The 15551-nt window shown below is 40.3% G+C and overlaps 1 protein-coding gene across 3 annotated transcripts in view; it reads left to right on the forward strand.

Moving 5' to 3' along the window:
- Positions 1 to 14872, forward strand: part of LOC110304475 (interferon-inducible protein AIM2) — a 282000-nt gene extending 267128 nt beyond the window's left edge. The window contains exons 3-9 of one of the 3 annotated variants that reach the window (XM_021175908.2): positions 2397 to 2518; positions 3789 to 3877; positions 4904 to 5185; positions 9461 to 9612; positions 11665 to 12078; positions 13617 to 13805; positions 14653 to 14872. In XM_021175908.2, the coding sequence (XP_021031567.1) occupies positions 4924 to 5185; positions 9461 to 9612; positions 11665 to 12078; positions 13617 to 13805; positions 14653 to 14700 (1065 nt within the window). In that variant the 5' untranslated portion in view covers positions 2397 to 2518; positions 3789 to 3877; positions 4904 to 4923 and the 3' untranslated portion in view covers positions 14701 to 14872. Of the gene's footprint in view, positions 1 to 2396; positions 2519 to 3733; positions 3878 to 4270; positions 5186 to 9460; positions 9613 to 11664; positions 12079 to 13616; positions 13806 to 14652 lie in introns of those variants that run through there. The other 2 variants (XM_029473549.1, XM_029473569.1) reach the window with 2 other exon arrangements.
- The last annotated feature ends 679 nt before the right edge of the window (positions 14873 to 15551 follow it).

Below are 15551 nucleotides of genomic sequence, written 5' to 3' on the forward strand. Positions count from 1 at the left end.
CAATATCATACCCTGAATCCTGTCTATCACTTTTCTATTAATAGCTTTGCCTCAATGATTAGTCTCACATGGTTCTGTTACAAGTCCCTGATTCAGTAGCATGGCATTATAACAGTAACCATTTAATGGAGATGCTCACCTTTTCCCCATTTTACACTTGAGGATATGGACACTTTAGAAGGTTGTAATTTACCAGATGTCACACAGCTAATAAATGGCAGAGCCAGGAGTTGAGTCTGTGTCTGTCTAGCTGTCTAGCTGTCAGCCATAGGCAGCAAGTGAACACGGTTGGAGATTCTTGAAGAATTGAGAAAAGTTGGCATGAGGAAGGTGGGCGTCTGTCCCTCACAGCAGATGTCAGATGCAGGAAATGGAGAGTGGCTTTCCTTTGTTTCAGAAGGTGTACTCCAGAGGAGCCATCCTCAGGCTCACTCCCAGGAGCAATTTTCCTTTTGTTCTTCTATACCACAGGTCGCCCCCTTCTAGAACATTCTCATCAGCATGAAGCAAGACTGATTCCTCTCATGTTAGAAAAGAGAGCAAGTACACAATTATAAGTCACTTTCTCCATTTCCTATCCCACCTCCTACCCTGTCTTTTATCACATTTCTCTGGCCCTTCAACACAACAGCAAGACTTGTGTTGAACTTCCATCCCACTTCCTTGTCGCTCTTCTTGCTACCAGTAACCCCACATGGCTAAGTCCATGGCACATCTGTAGCCTTCACCTTAGGTAGCATTATATCAAAACAAACAAGAGACACAGTTGATTCTTTAAAAAAAAATAAAAACTTTAAGAGTGATCTTTTCTTAGCTTCTGAAACATGTGTTCTCCTTTGCTACAATCCCTCAACACCCACTTCCCATGGATTCTAGGTCTGCTATTGACAGTGGCTAGTGAGTTAGCTTTGGATTCTTGTTTCTCTCTCTGAATTTCTTCTGGTGAATTCACTCATGGTGAGTGCACCCAGGTCTATGCCATCCCAGTAGACACACAGGCCCAAATATGACATCCCAGTAGGGTATAAGTCCCTGCTTGGTGGTAAGTCATGTCAAATGATCTTGATAATTTGTGCTTGATGATCTGTCTGATAACACTAACCTGAAGAGAGCTGATACCCAAATCTAGGGTCCACCAAGGGTGACACTAACCTGTATCACACCTGAGTCTCACAAGCAGAGAAAACTATGTGGTCAGAGTAGGGTGTGTGTCCCTTTCTCACTGTGTGTCCCTTTCTCACTGCCAGGCTGGTAACAATCTAAACAAGCTTGAGACAGTCCCACTGGCATGTAGGCAATTGTTTAGTTCTAATGCATATCGGGAGGGAGGTTTCATCTATGAGATGTGGCCTGGGTCTAAAAGGCATTACTTTTTGTTTCTTGCTACTTCCCACTGCAGTGAGCAGAATTCTGGGCTAGATTTGGGCCATGTTGCCTGTGGGTGGAGACCTTCCTGCTCATCCTTCTGTCTGACCCAGATCCAAGGAGAAGAGCTAGAGGAAGTGAGCAAACAGATTCCAGTTGCTCATTCTAGCCTGGGGAAGGGGTTATAGAATTCTTCCAGGCAGTGATACTTCCTATGATAGCCTCGTACAGAGTTTAAAGACTAAGGCCTGGGATGAATTCCTTCTCCCTGTCTCTCTCTGCCCCCCACCCTCTTTGTGAATGTGGAGGAGTGTCAACCTGGACAAATCTCTCCCTCCCATCTCTTCATTGTGTCTTGTCTTACTATCAAATGCAGCCAAGAAGGATGGTCTCTCATACGGCTTCTTTAGGTGTTAGGAGGGTGGGTTGGGCTCTGTACAGCTAAACAAAATTTGTGTGCCTGTGGGAAGACAGTTGCTAGGGGTTCTTATTTCCTGCCATATTGTTCTGTGACCTTTCAACTGGGCTTCTTAGTCAAACTAAAAGCACCCAGAATCCAACCCAGAAGACACCTAGAACTGTATTTTTACTTAGAAAAAGTCAATGAATGTTTGTTGAATGTATTGCAGATGGTATTTTAGGAGCCAGGACTGCAAACATGAACAACAGAGTCCTTGCCCACAAGTCACTTTTATTCCAGCACAGAATCTGAACCAAAACACAAATAAAAACTACTGGATTGCTAAGTAGACAAGTAGAGAGGAAAACGAAACAGTTTGTGGTAACAGAGAGAACAGGGCCAGTTTTAGTTTTATAATATATATGCAGGGAAGTTTGAGTAGAAATCTACAGAGAGGGTGGGTTTTATCTATTCCAACACACAGTGAAGAGAGATAAATGGTTTTGACAAGGGGAAAAGATGGCAATTATTATATCATTATTAATACTTGGAGAGAGTTATGGAATGTGTGTCTTCGAATAACAGCCAATAACGTTAGAATTTTGTTGTTGTTGTTGTTTTTAATTTAAAGGTATTGTTGCACATTCTGTGAATAATACAAAGGCAGTTGGAACAAGACAGTGCCGAGGGCTTGGATTCAGAAGACTTGAGGTCTGGCCGCCTAGTCATCCTTTAGAAGCTGGGTGGCGTCAAGTAAGTCATTCTGCTTCAAATACCAAATTGAACCAACAATTACTGCAGAGCTGGTGTTTTCCAGGTATGCCATAAAGGGCACTTTCACATAGTGTAACAGCCCTCCCTGTTTAGAAAGAGGCCAGCCTATCATATATGTCTTTCTTAACCCTTTTCATCTCTCAGGCTCCCTGTGCGAGCACTTGGTGTATGCATTCTGCGAGGCATAGCACTGTACTCGCAGATTGCAGCTGCGCCTATTACTGGCCCTGAGGATTTGAGTGCATTTCCTTCACTGATAATCCACCCTCTACCCAGCACCTCACTGTGGCTATGTTTCCTGGCGCTTTCAGTTGAACCCAGAGCCTCCCACATAGGAGTCAAGGGCTCTACTGCTGAGATTCATTTTCGTCTCAACAAATAGTTTACAACTTTTTCTGAAGATTTATTCTATAGTAAAATGAAAAATTGTATGTAAATAAGATAAACAACCTTCAGAGAAATCAATGTCTTAATTTTTCATATAAAATGTGATTAACTGTGATTATGTTTTTATCGAAGACGGGTGTAGAAAGATTAAAATTTCATACAGACCAGCAGAAAGCATGCTGAGGGGATTAGCATCCTGCACATACTAAGTCAGAGGAGATTTCCTTCCTCCCGTCTATCGAAGGGACTGGTGCCCTGGTGCAGACTCCTCACGGTGGCTATTCTGGGTGTATGTCTTAAGTTGGAAAGGGTGCTTATGGTAGTTTTGGGCTTTGAATATGAGCACCACCCACGTAAGCAGAGACACTCTGATCTCTTCCTTACCTGCCCAGTTTTTACCGGAGAATGGCAAGGTCTCATTAACTGTAGTCTATAGAGCTCATTGAAATTGTCTGCACTGGTGGGAAATGCGAGGGTCTTTGACCAGTTGTTTTCTTCTCATGAATCCCCCTGTTTTGGTCTTATTTCTTCTACCTTGTTCACTCCAAAGTAACAGATTACTAGCAGTGTCAATGATATTCTTACACAACATCATCACATACTGAAGCTCACTGCTTGTTCATCTCTTTTCACCACTCTTCACCTAGGCAGTTGACCATTTCTCACAGATATGTGGTTTTCTTCATATATTTGACAACAAGGCGTTTATTCATCATAGACACTGGAGGCGGTACAATCCCAAGTTGGACCTTTTTGTTGATGTTTGCATTGTTTGTATTTTCATGCAGAATTTTAGACTATGTTTTTGATGAAATTTAATAACTCTTGCCTCCCTAACATGTCCTTTATGTACATTGTTTAGGAAGTTTTCCTTTTTCTCAAAGTAAAGTGAAGAAAAAAATCCAGTGTTTCTCAACTGTACTGCTATTCCTATTTAGCTATTTTATCTAGGTGAGTATTTATTTTTCTGTGATATAAGATAAAGATCAATTATTATCATCTCTCACATAATTTTTCTGAATACTTTTCTTTGCTGAAAATCCTTTCTTTCAGATTTATCCATATTGTTTATGTGCCATGTTTCTTTGTATATGTGGTTCTGATTTTATTCTGACATCTCTCTACTTACATTTGACTTCCCTAATTATTAAGTCTTTAAAAGTATTTATAGATAGTCAGCAGAGTGTTACTTGGTGAATATTTTAACTTGTTTGGTATCTTTTTGTCCTTAGCTTTTCATGCAGATGTAGAATGATCCTTACATGATTTCTCTGAGATTTTGCATGTAGTTTGTCTATTAATTGACAAATTGACATCTTCTTTTTATTGAATGTTCCCATTCAGAATATCACATACATCCTAAATTAAGAGAGAGATAAATTAAGGAACAAAGGAAAGAATCCTTAAATAGACCAACTCATATATGGGAAAGTGAATTTTTGGAAAACAAAGAAGACATGGTCTTCTCCATACAATCATGGAAAATTTTTGCCACGTGCACAAAAGGATCTTCGTATAGTTTTATACCATATACAAAAGAATCCAAAATAGGTCATAGATATACAAGTTAAACCTTTAAAGTCTCTAGAGAAGAATACAGGAGAAAAATCTTCTGATCTTGAATTTGAAGAGATGGGACAGCAAAATATGGTCCTCAAGTGAGTGAACTGGTAAATATATTTCATGTATATGTATGTTAAAGTTTTAAGTTGTATACCTGAAGTATACACACTGTGCCATATTCTACACTTTGCAGGGGTCAGGAACACAGACCCTAAGAATTCCTAGGTTACCACATGGCCTTTGAAAGTATCCTTTTTTTGATCATCTTGCATAGCGATTCATTTTTCATGTTTCACCTAATGCTCTCTTCCTGCTCTGTCATCTTGGGTATGCCTTGTTAACTACTTACCTTGTATGTCCTGAATGTAGACGTGCATAGAGTGCTGTAATCTTACAGTTGAGGTTTCTTTTCAGGCTGATCCTGGGACTGTGAGATGGAGAGTGAATACAGGGAAATGCTGTTGTTGACCGGCCTGGACCACATCACGGAGGAGGAACTGAAACGGTTCAAGTACTTTGCTTTGACTGAGTTTCAGATTGCCAGGAGCACACTCGACGTTGCAGATAGGACAGAGTTAGCTGACCACCTGATTCAAAGTGCAGGTGCAGCATCTGCAGTGACCAAGGCCATTAATATTTTCCAGAAGTTGAATTATATGCATATTGCAAATGCTCTTGAAGAGAAAAAGAAAGAAGGTGTGTAGAAGTGTCCCCTTTAATGATATGAGAGAAATGAAACCCTTCTACATTGTATTGTAGGAAATTAATTTCCTTAATCATCAGGTCCTTCACTCCCCAGAGTCACTAAACAGCATGTTACAAATTCCTTAGCCATGTCTGATGCCAGTATTCAGGGCTGCCACCATTGTCTCTCTCTTCACCAGAGTCTGTCTCCAATCTACTTGCAGAAACTGCGGAAATGGTAGGTCGGTGTTAATGTCTAAGGTCTCATTACACAGTGCTTAAGGTTTTCACACTTGGCTGATGGCCTGCCTGGCTGTGACATTAAGAAAACACAGCCTTGAACATACAAACCAGAGAACTGTTTAACTTTGCCAAGGACTATCCACCTCTGCACTGAGCCATCCTGCCATGGTCCCAGTCGGCCTTTTTAAGGAAGCCTTTGTGCTTCTACTGCATGGAGTTTCTAATCCTTCATTTATCTGCAGTATACATGACATTATGAACTTCCAGGACACAAAGCACGTGTTTGCATTCAATAAACCCAGCTCTCACTCTCCACAAATTATATGCCATGTTGTTAAGTTCCCGATCACTCCCTAAGTACAACTGGGGTGTCCTTGGTGTTCAAATGACTAATAAGAGCCAACGAAAGAATACCTCATCAAGGGAATCCCTAAAATGAGAGATTCCAAAGGCAGTAGTTTGGGGACACTATGTAATACAGAAGCTTCAAAATGTTAACTGCTTGCAGAGGAGATGTGTGTGATGCAGCAGGAGGGGCTTGGATTCCAGAGGGTTATTTATACGCCATCTAAGTGATGAAGTAAGGGTAAAAATCACATACAGGTATAAGATGCTATGTGACTTTGAGGAACTTAGAGCAAGGCCTGATCACGATTAGTTTAAGAGTGGCTGACATTGGACAGAAAGTGTAGTTCTTACATTTGACCACACAGTGGCAGTAAGAACACATCATTGCTCCAGTCACTACTGTTCAACCAAGGGAGCCTGATAGCATCTTTTAGTTTTTCCTCCCGAAATTAATTCCTATTCATGGCTTCTTTTTTTCTGAATAGGATGATATAAAGCCCCCTTACTTAAAAAAATTTCCTCTATTTTACTTCTGTAATAATGGTGGGGTTTTATCGGCTTGATTAGCTCAAAAGATCTACTTTGAGACCGGGTTGAAAACTCAGGAGTGACTGCTGATCTAGAAGTCAGTTTAGTTGCTTTGCAGCTTGGAAGTGCTACTTGAAGTCATCTTCAAGCCTGCCTCAACCACAGCTGTGTCAGTGATGCCAGTGGCTGCTATGGTAGAGCATTGATCTCTGGCTTGTTTCCCAGCAGTTTTGCCTTGTGTTTCTTCTGGTAAATGTTCAGCATGACATGAACTTGCTTCATGAAAACTGTGTGTGTGTGTGTGTGTGTATCTGAACAAATTAAATGATGTCATTAAAGAATGATAACAGGGTCCCAACCTTTAGTTGAGGCTTGAGCAAGAGAACAGGTGAAAAATTATGAGGTTAAATAAGTATGACAAAGCTAAGCAAACCTAAGCAAATTCTCCAAGTATAATGATCTTAGATAGAGGAAAATGTGCATTGAATTATTAAATGAAATGAGAGGTATCTAGTGGGAAGGTGACTTTTCCAAATGTTTCCACACAACACTCTCAATGACATTTTTTTTTAAAAGGTCAGTATGATAGATAGGCTAGAACACAGTGACATGTTTATTCCCTTTGGCTCCCTTAGCTCTCTTCTCCCCTCCTGTGCTGTCAACAGAGACTGGATGTTTTTATATGCACCTTTATCCAAAATATAAAGAAAAATGTCATAGAACTAACCATTGGAAGATCAGTTGAACTTCTTGCAAGCATATTTAGTCATTTTGGTATTAGTCATAGGCCACTAGCATTTCCAAAGTTTATGCACCATAACAGCACAATGGAGTTAAAAATGTCACCAAAAAATTCTAGGAAGTTTGTAGTTTTGCATTGGGCTGCATTCAGAGCTGTCCTTGGCTCATGTGACTCATGGACCATAGATTAGACATGCCTACAAGAATAAAGGTCCCTATAGGATTCCTGACCCAGGCTCAGTTCCTTCCTGTTGTCTGTAAGAGAGTGACAGAATACTTATTATGTGATGACTGTTAGTCATAAACATTACATGATTTGATATCTAACAAAATTAAATCCATGAACATCCCCAAATGTTTCAGATTCTGTGAGGAAACCACACCTGAAAAGGTTCTTATAACATCTTTACCTATAAGTTCCTTAAGTAATTGAACACTGATCATATTAATAGATGGTCACTTAAAAGTCAGGAGAAGAAGTTTCCTTTTCAGAATAAAATGTCGAATGGGTGTCTGCATATTTGAGGAGGAGAAAGCAGTAACTCCTTTTGGCCTTTGTTCTACTTCTCCTTCATGACCCCCTTATTCATACCCCAGGCTGTGCTATGCTTATGTCAGTTGGTATCAATTATAAGGAGATACCTTGTTCTCAGGTTCTCTCATTGGACCAAGCTGCTGCTTGTGTTCTGTGGTCAAATAAAAACATTAGCTACATTGCATGGTTTAGTAAGGTCACTAACTGGGCTTAGCAGTCCAGTAGAGCTGCTAGCTAGAGTCTTTGATTGTCTCTAATTAAGTAAGTTTGCAGGGCCCTGCAGAGGCTGATTGTGGGACACTTGGTCTACACAGGATGGGTGCTGTGAGAGCGAGAGGGGTGATTGGATCAAGAGAGCTCAGTCTCTGCCAATTGATTGATCTACACATGGCTTCATAATGTACAGCCTCACAATAGTGAGGGGAGGGCAACGTTCTGAGATGAAGCTGGTCCTAAATGCTACTTAGATTCTCTATTTGTTCATGGCGATAGATTGGATTTCGAGGATAGGAAGGATGCTGCTCCTGGGACATTTGGAGTAGGTGTGGCCTGAGACTAAACACACACACACACACACACTCCATTGACACACGCATATACACCATACATCACACATCACACACCCATATATAAAATAAAATCACAGACTTTCCCCCCAGTTTGGGCTCATGCTGAACAACAGGGTAAGCTCAAAACTCATCCCAGTCCCATCATTTCTTGGTCACCAGGCTTGAGGAGACCAGGTCCTCTACTCCAAAGAAATATCGGACACAATTGCCTTTAACAAGAAGCCTTTTTATTTTTTTCAAACACTGGGGCTGAGTAGGGTGATTTTTTCAATAGGCTGTGGCTGGTTAGGTCAGATGATTCCTTTCAAAGACATCTGTGTGCATGAAATTACCTATAATCTCCAGGAAGCCTGATACATTGCTCTCAGGCTGGGTGGGGTCAGCATTCCACAGTGGAGGTCAGGCAGATTCGGATCCTGTGCTCCACACATGTGCGTATGTGTATGCCTTTTACAGAGTAGTAAGACAAGTGGAAAGTTGGCTATGATTCAAAGCTAGCAGATCTGTTGTGTGAGCCTCCTAGAGATGCTATTGGGTGTTCTCTTTGATTGGGTGACTTCACAAGGCAGACCACATATTAGTCACAGGAAGACACACTTCATTTTGTTTATTTCTAATTGACTTCCATTATTCTAGTCTTGCCAATGTACTCAACAGTTCTCATGGGGTGGAATGAGATGAGAGTGAGCCTTCTACAATGCCTGCATACTACCGGAGTGCCACATGCACACTCCCTGTCCTTCATCCTCACCGTAGGAGGTGTAGGGCCGTGGGCTTCTGTCTACATAGTACTTTCCCATTTTGGGCAGGAGAAAACACAGTTAAAATGAAAACATTCCTCTCTACCTCTAGAGGAACTTTTCTCAGCCTTAATGTTCTAGATGGCACCTCTGTTACCTTCTGAGATTTTCCCCAATGTGCCTTGTCTGTGCACAGTCCTGTGTTGTATTCTTGTGAGTACCTGAAGATGGGAAATCACTAATCTATCACCCTGCTGTTGTCTCCCTTCTAATTTTCTTCTTAAAACTTAATGATATTTTAATGATATTCTAATTAACATTAGAATTCTAATGAGAATTCTAATTCTCAGCCATGCTTACTCATAGATTTTAATGTGTCTGTTACTTGTTTCTTCCCTTTCTCCTTCCTTCCCCTTCCCCTTCTTCCTTTCCCTTCCCCTTCTCCTTCCTTCCCCTTCCCCTTCTTCTTCCTTTCCCTTCCCCTTCTCCTTCCTTCCCCTTCTCCTTCCTTTCCCTTCCCCTTCTCCTTCCTTCCCCTTCTCCTTCTTTTCTTCTTCTCACTCTCCTTTTTTTTCTCCTTCAGCTGAACGTAAATTCATGACCAATACAAAGAAGAGAGGAACACAGAAGGTAGAAAATAGAAGTCAAGCTGAAAACTGCTCTGCTGCCTCTGCCACCCACAGTGACAATGACTTTAAGGAGCAGGCTGCTACAGAAGTCTGTCCTCAAGCTAAGGTAGGCTAGTGACACTCTTATCACTATCCCTGTCCTCCAGCACGCGAAGCCTTCTGTTCTTTATCTCTGAGCATACAAATCAGGAAAACAGGGCTACGATAGGAGAGCTATGTCTGCATTACAAAAAGAAAAATCACTTCTATTCATCAGTGTCCATGCCCAGGAAGCTTCTAATTTCTGCCATGCTCTGGACATGATAACCTGTCGCTATGTTAACCTCTCTTTGACGAAAACTCTGAGAGGGACCTTTTTCAGTGAGTCTGTTTCAGGTTGCTCTCAGCATCAGTTCTTGTGAGGAGGTTTAGGATGAGAGGGGTTGGGGAAAGTTTCTAGTTCAATGGAACTGCAGCAAAAAATTCGACCTGTTCCACAGGAGACTTAGGGTCTAAGGATGCCCTTCAGGATTGTCGCAACGTAGTTGGAAAACACAGTCCCTTTAGTCACTATGTGCCTGCTCTTATTGTCATGAAATGACTCTTTGGAGCAGAGGGGATAAAACTGGAAGAGAGTCCTTGTCCCTTAGTCCTGACAGAGCAGCATATAGGGATCCATTACAAAATCCACCAAGCATCTGCAATTTCATTTTCTGTAAAGAAAGTGTCATGAAACTTCATAGAGAAGCTTAGGCTGTGTACACCATTCTATCTAGAGCACCCACTCATTTCTTCTGTGTTTGGCTCAGAAATGTCCAGAATTGTGAAGAAAACAATACCCAAGTTTAAATGTTACATTTTGGTAAGCAGCCATAAAAATGCATATTGTATAGTCTGAAAAATCTAATAAAATGCCTAGGACTGAAGACAAATTCTAAATAGTTCTCAGTGAACTTGACATTTTCCTGCTTTGGGTCAAATTGAGAGTGGGATGCTGTTCATCAGATAGGCTCATGGGCTCACATCCCAAGGTTTTGCAGAGATCCAGTTCAAAGCATGTGCTTCTTTGCCTCTTTCTCTCAGGGTCTCCTTTAGTTATGGATTGTTAATTGCTTTTAAAATAGTATTGTTTCTGATACATACACATGCATGAACAAACACAGTCACATACAGGCATGCGCACATGAGCAGTCTCTTATTATTCTTAATTTCTTAATTTGGAAGAACAAAATAAACAAAACAAAACAAAACAAAAAAATTAACCCAGGTTATGTGGGTTATTTGTGCATTTATCCAATAAGGAATGCATTATACTTTATCCTTCGTTAAATCAATTAAAATCGTTTGCTATATTATTCCTATAAAACATTTAATTTTTATATGTTGTATTATAAGACTTTATTTGACAAAATCCATTTTTTTGGTATTTAAAAGGTTTTGATGATTTATAACTATAAATAAGATGTAATTTTATGTAAGCCTTAATATATATGCTTCTAAAACATACTCATGCGTGGGCAAACACACATACATTCACATTCCTGTGCACATACACACTGTCTCCTATTGCTCTTAATTGCTTAATCTGGAAGAACAAAATGACAAGATGAGAATTTATTCATTCTTCTAAGAGTAATCTTACGAAGATAGAGTTGATTCTAATTTTTAATCTCCTTTTAATTCATCTGTAGGATCTCATCCCAAGATCTCTTCCTTTCCTCATGTTGAATGATCTGTATTTCTATTATGCACAGGAATATTTCTGGGAATGTACAGGAGCTCTGTGCACATCACTGAGCTTCCTCACTCTGATGCAAGAGTCAATTAAATGCTCAGAGTTGGAGGGGAGAATATGCTATAGGAAAATCACAAGAAGACAGAGTCAGATTCAGCCCCTTGCAATGTTTCAGGATTCTGACACACACTTTTCATAGCAAAGAAGGATTCTGATTCAGGAATTTTGTCTCCAGAGTCAGTAAAACTGCCCCATCTGAACATAGAACACAAAATATTCCTTTGATGTTCTTCCAATCTAAATAATTTTAAGTCTCCAATCTCTTCCTAAGGTTATCTCCATTTTCCCTTCAATTCAGCTTCTTTCTTCCTGGGGTTTTACTGTGAATGAAGGTTGCTTGGGTAAGTGTGGACCCTAGCTAACATCTTTTCTCTATTGTCACAGCCTCAGAAGAAACAGATGGTGGCAGAACAGGAAGCCATCAGAGAAGATTTACAGAAAGATCCACTTGTAGTCACAGTGCTGAAAGCTATAAATCCCTTTGAGTGTGAGACTCAGGAAGGAAGACAAGAGATATTTCATGCAACAGTGGCCACGGAGACAGATTTTTTCTTTGTAAAAGTTTTAAATGCACAGTTTAAAGATAAATTTATCCCAAAGAGAACAATTAAAATATCAAACTACCTTTGGCACAATAACTTCATGGAGGTCACCAGTTCCTCAGTTGTGGTTGATGTTGAATCTAACCATGTAGTCCCAAATAACGTTGTTAAGAGAGCCAAGGAAACTCCCAGGATTAGTAAACTGAAGATTCAGCCGTGTGGAACAATTGTGAATGGGCTGTTTAAAGTCCAGAAGGTAAGTTCCTATATGCAATTTTATATTGATCAGTAAGAATAATATAAAATATAACACCTATTCTAAGCCTTAATGGAACTTTAGAAAATACATTTCAATGTTTTTTACTCTATAAAATCTTAAACAATTAAAATAGATTTAAAAATTGATTTTAAATAATTTTAACAATTAAAAAAGAATTTTACAGAGTTAAGGATTTGTAGGATGATAATTTACCAAGACAAAGCTCACCAAGTTTTATTTTGTATTTTTGATTGTTTTGCTGTTTGAGACAGGGTCTTTCTGTGTGGCTTTGTCTTATGTGGCATGCACTGAGATTCGGCTGCCCCTACCTCTTGAGTGCTGGGATCCAAGTGCATGTCACCACACACAGTGAAGGAAGGTTTGATTTTGAAATTACTTTTATTTTTTTTTCTGCCTTGTAGCTTCTGAAACATAGACACAGGCATCTTCCCCTCTGTGTTGCTTTTATGCACTTAGATACTAGCCATATTCAAAGTCACTGTTGTGTTGAGCACTCTGCAGAGGACTTATGTGCAGGCATGGTTTGAAGACACACACACACACACACATACACACGCAGAGAGAGAGAGAGAGAGAGAGAGAGAGCCTGAGTTGAGCTTCTAAAACATCAAGGCCCACCCCCAATGACATTTCCTCCAACAAAGCCACTCCTACTCCAACAAGAGGCCACATATCTTAATCCTTTCACATACTGCCACTCCCTGTGATCCTGTGGGGACCATTTTCATTCAAACCAGAAATCAGGTTAAAAAATATATATATTAGTCTTATACGAACAGTTTTCTGGCATAAGAGCAACCCTGAAGAACCACAGGAAACGTGTTGATTTCTGCACTTGTAGCCAGGATGGCCTCTCTCGTCTTTTCAGAAAAGGAAGCAGGAGGGAAATGCCCTCCTTGGAAAATTAAAGCATAAAAACACTCATGCCCTCTCAGTTCTGAGCCTTCTGTTTGATCAATTACCCACTAATGTTTTCTCATTTAGTGAATAAAACTAACATTGAAATATTGATATTTTGCATCCCTGACTAGCATCTGGTCTCCTTCTAATCTGGACTTGACTGTGAATGATATTTCATTCATGGTTGACTTTTTACTTTTAAATTTCTTCACTAGGTCTTTTATTTTTGGTTCATGGGTTTCTGTTACTTGTTTCCTTAAGTGACTCTCCTCCTAACCAGGAGGTGCTCCTTTCCCATGACTGCCCCCTGCATGCTGGCCCTGGAGAAGCCCCACCTTCCCTGTCTACCAGTTGTTTCTGTGAGTTATTCTGGCCTCCCAAAAGAAAAAAAACCTTGAGACTAGGAAGATGGACACAAGAGGCAACATGCTTTTAATATAATCCTCCTACCCCCTCCACTGAGATTTGCTAGAATCTGTGGGTAGAAGCCTTTTAGTTTGGAATTATTTCTTATATTATTTTGGAAAGCTGCTCCTAGCTTGTCTGATAACGGATTGATATGCTGCTCTTCCTTAGTCATCTAGCAGGACTTGACTCGTATTTTCCTTTCACAGATAACAGAGGAAAAAGATAGAGTACTATATGTTATACATGATAAAACAGGGACAATGGAGGTGTTGGTGCTGGAAAACCCAAGCAAAACAAAGTGCGAGGAAGGAGACAAGATTAGACTCACATTCTTTGAGGTGTCAAAAAATGGAGTGAAAATTCAGTTGAAATCTGGACCTTGTAGCTTTTTTAAGGTATGGAAATTCTCAAAAGAGGATGTTGTTTTGTGTTTTCTATTGGAAAGCCAATGAATAGGATGGCAGAGAAGAGCTTGATATGTATGCCTTTGCATCTCACAGACCTGAGAAGCCTGCCATTCGAAAATACATATCCCAGATACACAATTACAAAGCTGTGGATTTCCCAAGGAAAACACACATATGCGTGTGCATGTACACACACATACACACACACACACACACACATACACAAACACATACACACATGCACACACAAAATCTCTCTCACTCTCCTTCTTTTCTTCTTCCTCTTCTTCTTCTTCTCCTTCTCCTCCTCCTCCTTCTCCTCCTTCTCTCAAAAAATTTCCACAATTAATGTATTGAATACAGTCTAAATCTAATGAAGGCAGCTTTCTCAAAGTTGCACACATCATTCTGGCAAATGCAGTTAAAAGTCAAGTCAGACTCTAATACCCTGAGAACAAACATCTGAGCCAGGGCAATCATCTTCACATCTGTCATAGTCCAAAGCTGTTAAGTCAGCTATCACATCCCTGTGCTTATGTACCCATTGATTCTGCTTTCCTCTCTTCCTCACCACTTAACTGTTTATAGAGTGTCATTAGATGGGGACCTGAGAAGTCTTCATATTTGACCTTCTTGTGTAGAATTGTGTGTGAGTGTTCAGGGCAGATATAGTTCAGAAGAGTCCTCCAAGAGTGAAAGAATTAAGGGGGAATATGGGATAGAGGGAGGAGATTTGATGAGAAGAAAGGAATTTTCAGGAAAACACAGTAAGTGAAAGTAGAGGAGAGTTAATTAATCAACAATATTTCAGTCTTCATCTTCCTTTCTTACCCAGGTTATTAAGGCTGCAAAGCCAAAAACTGACATGAAAAGTGTGGAGTGAAGTCAACTCATTTGAAAAACCTTTTCCTGAAGAATCCTGATGCTGCTCCTTGAACCAGACTGAGCTACCTGAGGATAGCATTTTACAACCTCATCATCCTATTGTATTACTTAGAAAAGGACAAACACTCAAAAAACATCTGAAAAAATATATAAGCTTATTATTAATTAAGTTATTAAGACTGCCCAACCTGGGGATCCATCCTATATACAACCACCAAACCCAGACACTATTGCATATGCCAGCAAGATTTTGCTGACAGGACTCTGAAATAGCTCTCTCTTGTGAGGCTCTGCCAGTGACTGACAAATACAGAAGCAGATGCTTACAGTCATCTATTGGATAGAACACAGGGCCCCTAATAAAGGAGCTAGAGAAAGTGACTGACAAATACAGAAGCAGATGCTTACAGTCATCTATTGGATAGAACACAGGGCCCCTAATAAAGGAGCTAAAGAAAGTACCCAAGCAGCAAGTGGTCTGCAACCCTATAGGAAGATCAACAATATGAACTAACCAGTATTCCCCAGAACTGTGTCTCTAGTTGCATATGTAGCAGAAGATGGCCTGGCCGACCATCAATGGGAGGAGAGGCCCTTGGTCTTGTGAAGATCATATGCCCCAATACAGGGGAATGCCAGGGCCAGGAAGCAGGAGTGGGTGTGGGTGGGTTGGGGAGCGGGGGAGGGGGGGTGTTATAGGGGACTTTCGGGATAGCATTTGAAATGTAAATGAAGAAAATATCTAATAAAATTATTGCTTTGTCTATGTGTTGGGATATTATTCTTCTCTACATAGACACTGAGGGTATAAGTATGGCAGGATTGCAGATGTGACAGCAGGGGCTTGTT

This window comes from Mus caroli, chromosome 1, assembly GCF_900094665.2.
Source record: "Mus caroli chromosome 1, CAROLI_EIJ_v1.1, whole genome shotgun sequence".
In the NCBI taxonomy this organism is placed as follows: Eukaryota; Metazoa; Chordata; class Mammalia; order Rodentia; family Muridae; genus Mus; species Mus caroli.